At 37.5% G+C, this 16,282-nt stretch overlaps 1 protein-coding gene across 4 annotated transcripts; it reads right to left on the reverse strand.

Moving 5' to 3' along the window:
- Nucleotides 1-272: 272 nt before the first annotated feature.
- On the reverse strand, nt 273-13,717 carry LOC128018889 (kinesin-like protein KIF2A). Of its 4 annotated transcripts, none has more exons than XM_052604745.1 (21): nt 13,486-13,717; nt 11,131-11,243; nt 10,762-10,884; nt 10,620-10,674; nt 8,948-9,076; nt 7,572-7,675; nt 7,345-7,440; nt 6,369-6,423; nt 6,131-6,293; nt 5,931-6,021; nt 5,711-5,774; nt 5,528-5,619; nt 5,187-5,329; nt 4,820-5,024; nt 4,595-4,705; nt 4,430-4,497; nt 4,074-4,157; nt 2,052-2,202; nt 1,647-1,748; nt 1,415-1,550; nt 273-1,319 (listed from the first exon to the last, which is right to left on the reverse strand). In XM_052604745.1, exons 1-21 carry the CDS (start codon nt 13,544-13,546, stop codon nt 1,234-1,236), a joined length of 2,232 nt encoding a protein of 743 aa, XP_052460705.1. In that variant the 5' UTR covers nt 13,547-13,717; the 3' UTR covers nt 273-1,233. The 4 variants fall into 4 exon arrangements, with proteins under 4 accessions (XP_052460705.1, XP_052460706.1, XP_052460707.1 ...); XM_052604746.1 differs by having other exon boundaries at nt 11,131-11,225; nt 13,486-13,716; XM_052604747.1 differs by lacking the exon at nt 4,074-4,157 and having other exon boundaries at nt 13,486-13,715.
- Between the last annotated feature and the right edge of the window lie 2,565 nt (nt 13,718-16,282).

Here is a 16,282-nt window from a genome sequence, read left to right on the forward strand (position 1 = left end):
TGAAATGAATACTACTAATAAAATGTGACAGTATCTTTAAAATACATTTAAAGATACATAAAAGTATATTTTGTTTTTGTTGAACTTGCCATTGTCATATTTTTGTTTAATTTTTTGTCTATATAGTTTTTTTTCCCGTACATGCAGATAAACTAAACGAAAATGAATGAAAAATGTTGCCTTGTCAACTACCTGAAATATAGGGAAATCACAGTTTAAGTACTAAACAGAAACCAAAACAGAAAGTCACCAAACAGGATAACAATTGAGAATTTTGTTGAATCATTCTTTATTTAGCAACCACTGAATTGAGAGGTGCCAACGCTGAAATCGTCAGCAGTGGATGAGTGGAATTCCCTATTTGTTGTGAGAAACTTGCTGTAAGTTATTACATTTAACAAATTTTAACAGGAGATGTGAGAATGTTGGGAAGTTTTAAACGCATAACACTAAGTTGGTGGACTGTTAACTTCCTTTCCACAAGGAAACATGATATGGCACAAAAGCATTGTACAGATAAACAGATGAGAGATGGCAAAGAGAAGATCATGTAGAAAAGGGACAGCAGTCATCAATAAACCAACAAAACTAACTGCTGACAATTCTCACATACATTCACATACCATCAATATTTTTCTTCCATTGCATTTAATGCTTTTTTGACAATGTCTTAAACTTCAACTATTATACCTTCAAGAAATGACAAGGTGATACAGAGTAAAATGCTGTAACAGCCAATCAACAGAAACATACACCGTGCCCACAAGTATGGTAAACGGACCCCTAAAGAATAAGGTTATTTAAAGTGCAGATGAACCGGTCAGTCATGCTAGGAACTAAATGATAAACTGTTGCAGAGTGTCCATGCATACAATTTAGAACAACTTCAAAAGGATTTCAGTGGTAAAACTAAAAAACAACCCCAAAAGGGTAGAACTTGTGAGTATCAACTGATACAAGTCTGTACCCTTAACCTACAATAAAAAAAAGTAAATAAATAAAATCGACACTAATAAAAAAAAATTCTAAAGCTTTCCTCAGAATCATTTATCAAGGGGTTTAATGATGAAAAAAAAATCCCCTTATTTTATCCTCTTCTGATTTGTAAGAGAATTACCCAACGCTTTATTTCACATGTGAAAGTAGGAAAGGTATCTTCAGAATACTTCTGAATACTATCAAGAAGCCTACAGGACTCTTGTGTTTGTCATTTCTCCGTGAGTGTGTTCCAGGCTACAGTGCACGGGGCCGTTTGGGGTTAATCTGCTTGCTGGCTTGTTCCTCCTCTTGGAGAGTAGAACGGAATGACCTCACTTTATCTAATAACACGAGCAGACACACATCCATTAATAATCATTCCATCAGGGGAAAACTGAAAGGAAAAACTAAAAGAACATTCTAGAGGATGCATTACCTCTGAGCTCAATAAGGATATCAATCTTCTGGTCAAGAATCTGCTCGAGCTGAGAAGAGTAGGAGTCCACGTCATAGTCCACCTCCTCAGTCATCTCCAGGAGAACCTTCTCATCCTCAAGCCACCTGATAGACTCCTGTCAGACCATAGAACAGAAGCAGACCAAACCAAACGCTGACGTCAACTGGACTAAAAAGCTCTAGTATGAAAGTGACCTTAGAGGAATGAATACCTGAAACACAGCCCTATGGTCCTCTAGAACCTGCTCTTCCATCTCCACCAGATGAGACACCGCCTCGTGGAACGTGAAGAGCTGAGGGGAGACTTCCTCTTCCTGTCAATATTCAAACACAAGCTTTTATCCTACCTACAAGTCTTAATGGAGTTTGATCCACAGTATCTAAAAGTAGACAACTCGATTGCGGTTTCGATCGTTCTTTTTTTTTTTATTAGCAATATTTAGTAAAGATGTATTAAAATTATCAAGTGACATTTATAATATAACTTATATATGTAGACAGTAACAGTTGGTCACAAATGACACTTCTAAAAAGTATCACTGAAGTAGGTGTCATTATTGTATCATTGTGCATGCAGTTTAAAGCAGAGGAAGTACTAGGAACAGATGTGGATTTACATTCTGTTCACAGAGCAGTTTGAGGTCATCTCTCTGAGGGGAGTTGCCCAATTCCCATTCCTCATCCATGATGTCCAGCTGGTTGAGGGCATTGACATTGGGGCGGACTCCTTCCGTCACAGCATTGGGATCCACGGTCAGCTCCTTCACTCTGAATTCACAGATTGACAGCATTTGTGATGATGTTTATCAGAGCAATAGTGCTGACATAAATGACACCATGCACAGGTCACAGGACTCAACTGGAGAGATGCTTGATTATGCTGTACACTCTTTACCTTATTTTAAAACAGAATTTTTCATTATTTGAAAGGTTTTATGCTCTTAAGGATTTTAAGACCAAATCAAGCAGATTGTTTGTTTTTTAATACTAAAATTGCAAACATGAGTATTTCAATCAGTGCAGCTAGAAATATAAATTGCAGCAATTTGAATGGCTAACGCAACTGTTTATGGTGTCATCTGATTTGTATTAATTATGTACAGGGATTGTGTGCATTAATATTCACATGATGAGATATTTCTAAAGGAGAGGTAAGGACAACAGCACCACAGATATGCCATACACTCCCAGGGTTAGAGAAATGAAATGCCAGCAGAACAGAGGGGAAGTGAAAAATGTTTACACCAAAAGCACAATCATTAGTGTGAGACGTGAGTGCAGCCAATGTTTCTAATAAAAAGAAACAGACTGTTGTTATATACATTGTCGTGCATGAGTATTCCCATGCATTGGTTGCAAGCCAACGTGGGATGCTGGTCATCTACTGAGCAGTGCTGGGGAAGCTACACTGAAACTGATTGCCAAGTTACAGTCATAATGTAAAACACTGTTCCCAACTCTACACTGTAAAAAATGATTGTGATTTTAACAGTAAAAGAATGTAAAAATGATTCAGTAAAAACCTGTTAATTGGTTATGAGCAAGTTTCCATACTATATACAGTGAATAACTGAAATTACATTTAATGTACTTTTACAGTGAAATACTGTTAAAATGTGAAAATACCGTTACATTTTACAGTGAAATACTGTTAAAAAACGTAAATTGACACTCCCAGAATTCCCTGCATGACACTTCATATTTCATGTTGTTGTTTTTTTCTTCTTCAGGTGTATTTTAGGATGGCGGGCCACCCGAACTGTATTAGTCACACTGCCTCCTAAATATCTTTAATATAACTATAATTGTAAGCCCGCCGGGAAGACACAGACCCGACTGGACCCGACTGGACCCGATAGTTATTCCACCTTAAAGGTGCAGTAGGGAACTTTTGTAAAAAAACCGTTCTGTTTATTAACCGCTAGAGCGTCAAAAGTTCCCCTAATGTTATTTATTTGCTATCATCTCTGTGCTCTCTGCTCTGCGTCGAGTCTGAATCTTATATCAGATCATATTAAATCTTTTCGCACCTTTCTATTTCTAACCTTTTCTGTTCTTATCTTTTTACTGCGTGCAGTGTGAATGTTCTGATCCGTTAACATGGGCTCGAAAAAAAAAAGGCTACGCATCACAGACAGAGTGTGTGAACCTGGAGTTAGGCATATGCCCAGTCTGCTCTGTTCTCACGCTCTACTTAGGTACGCTGCATCCTGATTGGTTCAGTTAACATACTGCGGGAGGCCGAGGCCACGGAAAATCGTGCTATAAAGCGCTTTAGAAATTGCGCACACTCAAATCGCAATTTTATTTAGATTTCGATTAATCACACAGCCCTAGTTGCAATTTACAAAAAACACAAGCAGTGGTCGGGTCCCGGGTCGATGGGTCTCGGGTGCACTGTGAAGACCTCTACTCGACAGTGTAGAGTGTGATTTAGGGGTTTGTCCTTTTTTCACAGCTTGTTGAGAGGATAAAAATGCTTGTTCATGAAAAAGCTAGATTTTGAAAATAGCTTTGCTACTATTACGCTACTGAAAAATGTTAGTGACTTCTATCACTAGTTTAAGTTAGTCCCCAACACTGCTGCAGTGTATCAGTCTAAGAATAAGGTGGGAAGCTGCATAGACATGTGCTCATACTCATAGGTAGGAGAGGGTTCAGAGCGACTTCCTCCCCCCTGAGAGAAGGGGATGTCAGAGGGGCTAATCCCAAATTCCTTTACTCTGAAGACAGTCAAGACAGAACAGAGAAAAACAGCAAGTCAGAGAAAGAAGAGCACAGCCAGTCAGGAGAGATGTACAGTCACAACACTTTCCCCATTGGCACTTGCATTGGTAAATACAACAACTTTACTGAGGTTACTTTAAAAAAAGCACTGGAGGCAAAAATCTGAGAGAGGTATTTAAAATCTCTTTAAAGGGAAAAAATAGCTAGAAGCATGAGTTCTATTCCACTTCTGTTTCCTTGAAAGCACAACGCAGTGCCATGTCCTCACCTGTTGGCATATCTCAGAGTGTTCAGCGTGTTCTCACAGGAGGCCATGCCAGGAGAAATGGTGGCGATCTATGAAGACAACAGACACAATTACAGCTGTGCAAACAGGCAAAGGTAAACTAAGGCAAATCCCAGTATTGGAGAAAGAGAGCTTAATCAGACTTACCATGCATGTCCTGGAGTTCTCACCGATGAATGAGTCTCTGAGGACCTGTGTGAGCTTGCTCGCTCTGAATGGAGTGTGAGGCTTATTACGGCCCAGAGCCCTGATACATTCCTAATGCATGGAACATGCAGGATCATAGTGATTAACTAGGAAAATTCAAAATGGCACTTCAGTATCAAATGGTTGCTGACCCCTGCTCTTGGGTGGTATTTTTAAGATGCTGACCTTCAGAGCCAACAGACTCTTGTTGATTTCTGCTCCCTCCAAACGAGTCTGCCGATCAGCGCTGGATGTGTCTGCTCCACGTTCGTTACCCGCCAGATCAATGAGTGAGAATTTGCCGTGCATCTTGCCCTTCCTTCGAAGAATGATTTGGAAGACGGCGTGGCTACGGGATGAGTGGGCATTGGCTGAGGTCTGACCTGAGGTCCTAAAAAAGAAGATAATAAGGCGAAATTTGTATGTACTAAGACACTGTGTGGACCAATTTTAGATCAAAGATCATGAATTGTTAAGAACAAGATTATGAAATAAACAAATGCTAATAACTAGAGCAATATTCAGTGAACTTGTTTTACTCATTGGGTATTACCTGCAGCTGTTTCCCATTTCAATAAGTTTAAGGACATCCTCGGTGCATTTGACCTCCCGCTCCTGAAGCCCAACCACCTGCACCTGCTGCTTCCCATCTTCTAGCACACGTAGCTTAGCCTTACGATTCAACAGATCAAATACCTAAAGAAGAAAAAGACTCTGAAAGACTTGTCCCAATAGCCTTTAGCTATCAATTAGTCTTCAATTTTCAAATAAAAAATAAATCAATCAAAAATAATTAAAATGATCCAGTCACTAAACAAATGAGCACAAATCTTCAAATGGTATTCACAACATGTTTGAATGAATAAAAAGTGAACAGAATTCAGAGCCACTTACCTTTCCACTGTAAATTTCAAAGAAAGTTGCATAAACCTGAAGATCCAGCTTCTTATAGTTTGGTTTCTTCAGCATGAGAAAAACATCTCGAGCTGTGTGTGTGTGTGTACAACATGTATTTGAATGAGTTTGCTTGAAAGAACAAGATTAAAGAAATTATAGGACCAAATAAACATTGATTACCAGCTAATGCATAGATTCCTTTTGAACAATCCTGGTTCTTTCCTGAAAAATCTCCACCCATGGTCTAAAACACAAACCAATCAATGAGCTTTATGTCTTATTACACTCATAAACAAAAAATAAGAAATAAAGTTGTGGCCATTATCAGTACAAATCCTAGAAAACCATACAAACAGTATAACAAAAAAAAAAAAAATTATGTAAAATAAATACTTCTTACATGTGTTTTTCCACTTCCTGTTTGGCCATAAGCAAAGCATGTGGCCATTCCTCTATCAAAGATTGTTTCCACAAGAGGTCTTGCAGTAAACCTGTGGAGAAAACAGTTATGAGATTTTATCCTCCAACAGTGACTAATTCCCAACATCCTTTTAAAAGGAAGATTAATTTTTAATGAACAACAAACGAAATCATCCTTACCTGTAAACCATTTCATTTGTTGTGCTGTCATCAAAGGCATAATCGAAGCGGAATGTTTGGTTCTCCAGGAATCGAGTCAGATCGACCTTCTGTTTTGGTTCATGAACCATGACAACATCTTTACTTGGAATAGTGATCACATCTAAGTCTCTTACCGTCAACTCTACAACAAAAATGATAAATAAATTAGAACACATGTACGGTCATTTAAAAAAAAACTAAATTTCAGAGAGATTACCTTTTTTATTGAGGGGTCGTTTCCTAACACAAACACATATTCTATGCTCCTCAATCTGACAAAAAAATAATAATAATCAAGTTTTACTTTTTTACATCCAAGAATGTTGCTAGTTATACTTTTTTTCCATACTAATAATATATGATATTAATACAATGATATTTGACCCATTATTATAATCATTAAAAGGTGGATCTCAAATACATGAACATGTCTAGGTCATATTCCCCTTCAAAGTTCAGATGGAGAATATATTCTGAATAAATAATTATGATACATATATTATAATAAAAATAAAATGTGACCCTGGACCACAAGACCAGTCTTAAGTTTCAATTATTCAAAATTGATATTAAAACATCATCTGAAAGCGGAATAAATAAGCTTCCATTGATGTATGGTCTGTTAGGATCGGACAACATTCGGTCGAGATTTAACGATTTGAAAATCTGGAATCTGAGGGTGCCCAAAAATCTAAATACTGAGAAAATCGCCTTTGAAGTTGTCCAAATGAATTCTTAGCAATGCATATTACTGATCAAAAATGAATTTGATGTATTTGGTGGATGAGGAGATAGCCCCTGACAATGTAAAGCGCTTTGAGTGCCTAGAAAAAGCGCTATATAAATTTAAGGAATTATTATTATTTACTATTTATGGTAGGAAATGTACAAAATATCTTCATGGAACATGATCTATACTTAATATCATAATGATTTTTGGCATAGAAGAAAAATCGATAATTTTGACCCACACTATTGCTAAAAATATACCCCAGTGTCTTAAGACTGGTTTCGTGCTCCAGGGTAACAAATAATGAATAAAAAATTAACTAACAATAATAATATTAAAACACTGTGGACAAAATAATGATACATGATGGTTGTGTTTATGAAATTAAATTAAATTCATTTAAAAAAAAAATTATTATAAAATTAACATTTTATGACCCAGACATTAATTCATCAATACCTACCAAATCTGTCGTGGTTAGCGGTCGATAGTCCAAACTTGCTCTGAAGTCTCGGATCATCTGCAGTATTTCATAGTTTGGAACTGTCGTATCAATTTCCTTTAAAACAAAACAAGCACATTCACAATAGGAACACCACCAGGTGAAATAATCTATTTGACAACCCATTACAATTACAAGCTGAGAAACGAGGAAGAAAGATATAATGACAGAAAGATGAGCAGTCTTACCTGTGCTCGCTTTTCTCTCAGTTCCTGTTGCTGTATCCTTCGTCTCTCCCTCTTCTCCTGCAATTTTTCCACTTCCTTTACACAGTTTGACTTCCTCCTCGCCGCTAGAGGGCAGAATGGTACACACGATTCCATTTTATCAAAGGCAAACAACCATTTCTTCTCTCTTAGCCCATCCCCTCCCACTCTGTATCTCTCGCTAATACAAGAGTGTATGTGTGTAGACAGAGTGGCTTTAGAGGCAAGCCACAGCCTCTGGCAGCTGGCAAATGGTAGCGCCAACAGCCCTCTCCATCTTAAAGACCTCTGTTGTCTGGGCAGACCTTTTCCAAAGTCATTTATCTATGCGCTCTTGCTCTCTTCAACTTACCCAACATTACTGCTATTACTTGCAAACAATAGTATCAGCAGAACAAGCAATAAAAGATTAGGCCACAAAATGAAGGCATCAATACTTATCTGACTGATTAATTTAATCCACCCAAAAACAGTGTGTAGTCTAAACACTCACTCCTCTTCGTCAAACCAAACTAGAAACCTCAGGATTCGATATTAAAGGAACAGTTCCAAACAGCTGATAAAAATATCACAATAATCCACAAATAACCCACATGACCCCAGTCCATCAATTAACGTCTTGTGAAGCAAAAAGCTATGTGTTTTCTATTGAAAAATGTGCTCTCATCTGAATCAGGAGAGAAATGTGCACTTGTGGATTATTATGTTTTTAACAGTTGTTTGGAATTGATGGCACCCATTCACTGCAGAGGATCCATTGGTGTGCAAGAGATGCAATTTTAATATTATCCTAAATCTGTTCTGATGAAGAAACAAAGTCATCCAACATCTTGGATGATCTAAATGTAGAACTATTCCTTTAATTGCAATTCTGAGAAAGAATCACAGCATATCTGTGAATCAATTTTGTCCTATACCTGCACTAAACAAACAAATCAAACCAGTCTGGTACAATTGTAGTTCTGCCCAAAGGATGTGCTGCATCATGCAGCACATAGAAAACAGTCTGAGCATTTTGATTCCAGATTAATTCAGCAGACAGACTCTAGTAATCTTCATAAATTCAAAGCAAGAGGATTAATCAGGGTGGTTCAGAGTCAGGTCAAGCCTGCCCAGTCACTGACATTCAGAGGGGTAGCTGGGGTAGCCAAACCACACCCTACAAGATTTGAGCCAAGGTACCAACAGATGAGCAAGGTTAAGGGTTCACTGTACAATTCAGACTCTAAAAGGATGCTTTATCTTTATGAATGATATGTATCCTGCACAGGAGGCCACGGTGCTGCTTTCACTGTTTTCCTGTGGGGAAAAGGGGGTTGACAATAACAGACTGAAAAGACTAAGGAGTGCCATATCACCGTTTTGTTGCTGCTGAGTTAGCTGACTTTGGGTCTGGCTCTGTGTTGGCTGAGAGGGCTGTTGTACTGGTGGAGGGGGTGCTGATTCTGGCTGTTGCTGCTGGGCCGGCCGTCCCCGAGTCGAGATAACTTTAAAACAGAACACATAAGTGTCAGTGAATCCCACACCAAAAACTGAGGCATCACAGGAGCACTCAAACATTCCTATAGCCCCTTTCACACTGCGATCCCGGAAAATACACAGCTAATGTGTCCCGGCAATTGTTCCCGGGTCACTAGATTTTGCACTTTCACACTGCCAGTGATTAGCTGGAATATGTGCGTGTGTTCACACACAACCCGTAAAGGTCCTGTAAAGACACGTGACATCAGGATGTGACGTGTAATGTACGAGTCGAAAACGCTAGGCACGTTAACTCTCACTTAAGCTGGCAAACGATCTCAGCTTCAGCGTGGAAAGTGAGGAACTAACGTCGCGAACGTTGCTCTGCCTTCTTAACACTTGGTAAAAAGTCCCGCAATAACGTGCGTCATCACTACGACGCACCCTTTACGGCATTAGTTATAGCTTTTGTTCACACAGCGCTCTTTCCGGGACTGAACCCACCAATGTTACTAGGTCCCTGACCCGGGATCAATCCCGGGACGTGTTTGCTTTCACACAGTTGGCAACACGGCTATGTTCCGGCAATTTTCCGGGTCCGACGAGCAGTGTGAAAGGGGATTAAGATGCACAAAAATTCCACTTACAAGTTTTGAAACAGCCAGCTTAGTATGATAAGACAACTATAAGTCACGTGTAGTAGTAATTTTTACTATGTCAAAAAAAAAAATAATAATAAAATGTGTGCATAAATATATCATTCACAATAAGATCAATAACATGCATTTAAAAAAGATGAATTGGTGTAGGGTGAATTTCCATTTCATTATGTTAATCATTTGTAGCCGAACTAAATATTCCTATATTAATAAATTGTATTTTGAAAAATAGAATTTTGTTTAAAAATAGCAATATACACCTGTCGTAATCTTTCATGCAGCAATAAACTCAAGTCTTAATTTTGACAGCCTTTGAGTTGATGTATTTTTTTATATGCACTCTCTTTCAGTTCTGGTGAACCTGCACCATTGTCTACAAAACCCTGCTGTTATTATTTATATTTTTCATTTAACACAATTATGGCATCAAAAGCTAATAATAATATATATAAAATAATAATAATAATAATAATGAGTAATACTTCAGTAAATTATATACAATAGTCAAAAAAACAAACAAACAATAACAAAAAGGTTATATAAAATTAATATAATATTTGATATTTGCTAAAAATACTAATATTTTCCAAGGAGCTTTTTTTAATGTCCATTAATTAAATGTTTGAATAAAACTTTGCCTAATATTCAAATATGCTTTATAGTAAAGGAAGACTCAAATAAAGCAAATTATTTCCCCTAGTGTTATTACAGTACCATATTTTCCGGACTATAAGTCGCACTTTTTTTTCATAGTTTGGCTGGTCCTGCGACTCATAGTCAGGTGCGACTTATTTATCAAAATTCATTTGACATAAACCAAGAGAAAACATTTTTTTTTTTTTTTTTTTATTACTACCTATATCACTTTATTGTGCAGCCCTATTCCTAAGTCATATAACAACAAATATACCTCTGTTGTCTCTGGATGGGATTTCACTCCTTCCCGGAGCAATAGTTCTACGATTCTGCACACATACAAATTTACAAAAAGGTTAAAAATATGCGAACAATTAGAATGAAAGTTAAGCATTTAACTCTGGCCTCATACAAACCTTAGGGATTTTGGTGACCTTCACGGAACTGGGTGTAGGAGGCGGCGGTGTAACAGGGCTCAAGGAAATCTCCTCCTCTGGAGCAACATCTGGATTAAGTGAGAATATGCACTCCAAATCAATCTGTTATGGAAAAAAAGAACAAGCTGTGAACACTACAAGAAGAAATCTAGGCACTTTTTTGCCAAATAATGCAGAAAGCTCTAATCTTAAGGAGAAAAATGGTTCAATATACATAATTTATATTTGAAAGAAAACACAGCATGTTTCCACTGACTGAGAGTTTTATACTGAACCCTAACAACACCAGAATGTTGTTCTATCCATTATTAAATAACACAGGCAGCTGAGAGGCTGCTATTGACTTACCTCTTTTCCTTTGGTGTCTCCATTTTCTATCCATTCCACAGTAACACTTTCATTATCTTCATTTAAAGAGGTCACCATGGCCTGGTGTATTCGCCCTGTAAGTAACCCAACACCTCTAAGTGTGAAAGATAAATTAAAAAAACATTCATGTATCCATTTAGAAATTTTACACATCTAATGGTAACTTGAAAGTGTTTATGTACACGATGGCATGTCAACATCAATCTGCTTCTCAGGGCACTTCAGAAGTTGTGCTAATATTACCTACTGAAAACAAATAGTCATGGTTCTGTATCTATTATTCAGAGCTATTCCTACTCACACGTCAACATCCCTGCAATTATTCAACAGTGGCATCAGAAATAAAAAGCACATATTATCCCGCCATAAAACAAGCTATTTAAAACCCCTGTATGCAATATCAGGCCAAAAGAAAAGTTGAAACCCTGCTTGAAGTAAAGGCACATCTTTATGATGCTAGAGACCTCCCCTGTTTAAAGATGTTACATGCACTGTTTATCTTCAGAGAGCATGTCAAGAGTCATCTCTATTAGGCAAAACATGAAACCTCCCAAAGAGACAGGAGTGGTTTGTCTCACATCACATCAGACCCGGGCTCACTTATTTCTTTGCTACAAGCTGAAGTTAAATATAACCCAGACTTCTGAAAGAGATAAATTCATCATCTTTTCTGACAGTCTTCCAAATTCTATTGATGCGAGTACCAATGATACACCACTAAATGCTCACAAGACACCATTACTACTGTGACATCATTAAAGGTGCTGTAGGGAACTTTTGTAAAAAAAAATATTTTTTACATATTTGTTAAACCTGTCATTATGTCCTGACAGTAGAATATGAGACAGATAATCTGTGAAAAAAATCAAGCTCTGGCTCCTCCCAGTGGTCCTATTGCCATTTGCAGAAAGCCATGCGCTCCCGGTAAAAAACAACCAATCAGAGCTGCGGTCCGTAACTTTGTTTGTGTTCAAAATGTAGAAAAATGAACATAATAAGCGAGTACACCATGAATCCATTTTCCAAACCGTGTTTTTAGCTTGTCCTGAATCACTAGGGTACACCTATAATAAGTGTTTATATTCGGACTATTTTAGATTGCTTCGGGGGTACCGCGGCAGAGTAACCCAGTACCTTTGTGATTCTTCATAGACATAAACAGAGAGAAGTAGTTCCGGCTACAATGTTCTACCGCAAGATGCAAGCAGTTCTGTTTATTAACCGTATGAGCGTCAAAAGTTCCCTACTGCAGCTTTAATAGAAATTGATACTTGATAATTACTTGTAATTGCACAGCTATTCTTCATCTTCATTAAACATCCTACATATATTATTTTTATTTCCAATATTATACATATTAGTAGTAATAGTAGTAGAATCACTACTGTTCTTATTTAAAGTTGTGGTGGTTGTTAGCTTCCTAAATGGAAAAAAGTTTTCATCTTTGCCTTAGATCAACCTTTCTAACCTAAATATAAATGAATAAATTAAGTAGTTGTCCAAAAAGTAATGTACATCAAACAGGTTACTTCACATGTGAAAGCCATTGTTTGGTTGTATTTTCGAGTGAATTAAGTGTGAATATTGGTCATTTATTTTTACAACTGTTTATAATAATGCAACTAATCCCAAACTGTCAGTCATTTCTTTGGAGACTAGGATGGAGTTTACCCTTTGAACCCAAAGAATGACACATCACATAACTTCAAGGAACTTGCTTGTCATCTTCAAATCATTACACTTACAATACAGTCAGATTATTATGACTAGGCCTATATGGAAACTCTCAGATTTCTTTAACCTTAAATGAGTAACTGATGTGAAGCAAGTGGCATCCAAATTTATGTTTCAAAAATACCAAGCTAAACAAACCAGCAACCTCCCTCTGTTCACAACCAATCTGTACAACAAAACATACATTTGCAAGTGACTTAAGATGGCTAACCCACATAAATCAATAATCTACAAGACTCACTGATCATATTCCCTACCAACACAAGACATGAATAATTCCACGCTAATCTGCATCAAGTTAGCCAGTTAATGGGCTCATACAGAGACAGTTGGCTCATATCAAACATGACCGCACACATTAAGAATATCTAAACAAACTCCACCCGGGTTTAGCAGGTGGCTAACCCAAGCCAACAGTTGCACTGTTAACCCCGGCAACCAGCACCAACAGACCGAATTTAACACTATCGATTTATACCAGGCCCAACCTCCTAAACCTTCCGTTTCTGTCAGTTTTTGTGTGGTAACGTTAGCATCCGTTAGCCGAACCGGGGCAACGACTTTAACGGACGGTTACAGGCGACCCAAATATGAACTCACCATCGCTGCGCTTTATCTCCACATAAATCCCCACGACAATCTTGCCGAAGTTCACCGCCATGGCTCATTTATGGGACGGAGGAAATACTCAAATAGACAGGCGGGTGGGAACTAAAAACAGTGTTTGTGTTTGAATTTTTCACATTTGTTGTTCCGTGTTGCTCAAAACCGGGAGGCGGCCACAGAGCGGCTCATAGAAGGGGGAGAGTTCAGGGCGCGTGCGCGGGGGACGTTTGACTTGCGTGTTTTTTTCCCCTACACAAATCCCGCCTCCTGCGTCAGGATTGGCTAGAAGCAGCTCGAGCCTCGAGGTCCGCGGTCGGTCTGATCATAAATACCTAGACGCCTCATTGGCCGCTCGACCGCACGTCAACGTGGCCACCATATTGGAGCGGGCAACTCTCATAACTCTCACATCAGGACAGGAAAACATACCCGACTCATCGACAGATTGGACACCTACAAACCGTCACACGATAATAAAAACAGACTCCGAAGTGCTGATCTGAATCAAGAGTCGCGAACAGGCTTCGAAGTCCCGATCTGAATCAACCGAGTCACGAACAGGCTCCGAAGTGCCGATCTGAATCAACAGAGTCGCGAACAGGCTCCGAAGAAGTCCCGATCTGAATCAACCGAGTCGCGAACAGGCTCCGAAGTGCCGATCTGAATCAACAGAGTCGCGAACAGGCTCCGAAGTCCCGATCTGAATCAACCGAGTCGCGAACAGGCTCCGAAGTGCCGATCTGAATCAACCGAGTGGCGAACAGACTCTGAAGTGCCGATCTGAATCAACCGAGTCGCGAACAGACTCCGAAGTGCCGATCTGAATCAACCGAGTCGCGATCAGGCTCCGAAGTGCCGATCTGAATCAACCGAGTCGCGAACAGGCTCCGAAGTGCCGATCTGAATCAACAGAGTGGCGAACAGGCTCCGAAGTGCCGATCTGAATCAACAGAGTTGCAAACAGGCTCCGAAGTGCCGCCCAACAAACATACACAACATACATAAATGTTTTTTCTGCATGAGTGTGTTTAATGTGCATTATAGAACAAAATGTCAAGCATCGTCAAGTATTTTACATTATTTGACTCATTAATTGAATAAAATAGAAAATCTTGAGGGAAGAGGCGGGCAATTAATGTTTACTAGTCAGGTTTTGTCTTCACAAATAAACCACTCTATTCCCAGAGAAAGTCAGAACTGAAAACTTAAATAAAATGTGTTTCTTGACCTGAGATTGATTCAGAGGATTTTCTATTATATATATATATATATATATATATATATATATATATATATATATATATATATATATATATATATGTGTGTGTGTGTGTGTGTGTGTGTGTGTGTGTGTGTGTGTGTGTGTGTGTGTACATGTATATATTATACTTGAGGAGCTCATTAATTAAACACAATTTGGAACTCATGTCCACAATATTTTTGTGTTGTGTCATTAGTTGTGTCTTAATTTGATTAATAATTAGTATTTTAAAATTACATTTCAATTTTTTTAAGTGCTATCAAAATGAAAAAGCAGACTTCAAGTGTGATTTGTATTTACTTGTTTTATTAAATTTTCTCAACGATAGTAAATTATTCGTGTTTAAAGATGTATTATTTAGGTTTTATCCCAGTACTTCAAAGGGAATTATCTGTGTTCTGACCTGAGACACAAGAGAGAAAAAAAAGAAAGAAAAATGTTGCGATTGAACACAAAGAAAGCAATAAAACAACTACATATCATGTTAAGTACATTCAAATTACATTACATGAATATGTCACAGTTATACTAAATTAACAGATTAGTAAACCGAAAAAATCAACGAAATCATCAAGTGAGAAAAATGTGAGCTTTCAAGTAATAATTTTCCAAACCTTACTAAACAACTGGAGGCAAAGTTTTTTTCTATCATGTAGGCCATAGGTCTTCAACCCAGCTCCTGGGACCCCAGGAGCAGGGTTGAAGACCTATGATGTAGGCTAGTTTTAATAAAGAGAAAAGAGGTTTAGAGACAAATTTCTGTTAATAGCCTGTTAGTAATCCCACAGTCCATAGCATCAGTAACTGTATAATTTAGTAAGGGAAAATTAAAACAAAATAGGATGAGTTTCAATTTTTATTTTATTTTTGTAGCAATGGTCATCTTAACCTTTGTGCAGTGTTCAAAGTATTTCAGGACCCTAAATTAAATTCTAATTCATCTAAATGACATGACACTTAATGGCTTTACCAAAAACAGAAATTGAGATGTCTTATTGTATATTAGTGTAATAAAATCAGAATGCTCATATAGTGCTTTTGTTATTTTATTTTTGTAGCAATGGTCATCTTAACCTTTGTGCAGTGTTCAAGGTATTTCAGGACCCTAAATTAAATTCTAATTCATCTAAATGACATGACACTTAATGGCTTTACAAAAACAGAAATTGAGATGTCTTATTGTATATTAGTGTAATAAAATCAGAATGCTCATATAGTGCTTTTGTTTAAAGTTGTAATGTTAAATGTTTTCCAGTAAATGGCAGAAATCTACCACTTAAGTACGGCAGATTTTTATATGACCATGTATGAAAGCAAGAAATGTAGATATACTTTAAAGTTAACTACATATTTATTTTGTATAAGCATTTCATATAAACATGTAAAATTTTTATTTTTTCAAAAAATTTACATTTAAACAAATTCCATATCAACTGTATAGTAAAAACATTAAAGGAAGTGATGTTACAATTCATGATTGTCTAGATATTAGTGTTTTTAATTTCACCTCTTAAAGCACTTTCTTTTATC

The sequence above is a fragment of the Carassius gibelio genome, chromosome A8 (genome assembly GCF_023724105.1).
Source record: "Carassius gibelio isolate Cgi1373 ecotype wild population from Czech Republic chromosome A8, carGib1.2-hapl.c, whole genome shotgun sequence".
Classification (NCBI taxonomy): domain Eukaryota; kingdom Metazoa; phylum Chordata; class Actinopteri; order Cypriniformes; family Cyprinidae; genus Carassius; species Carassius gibelio.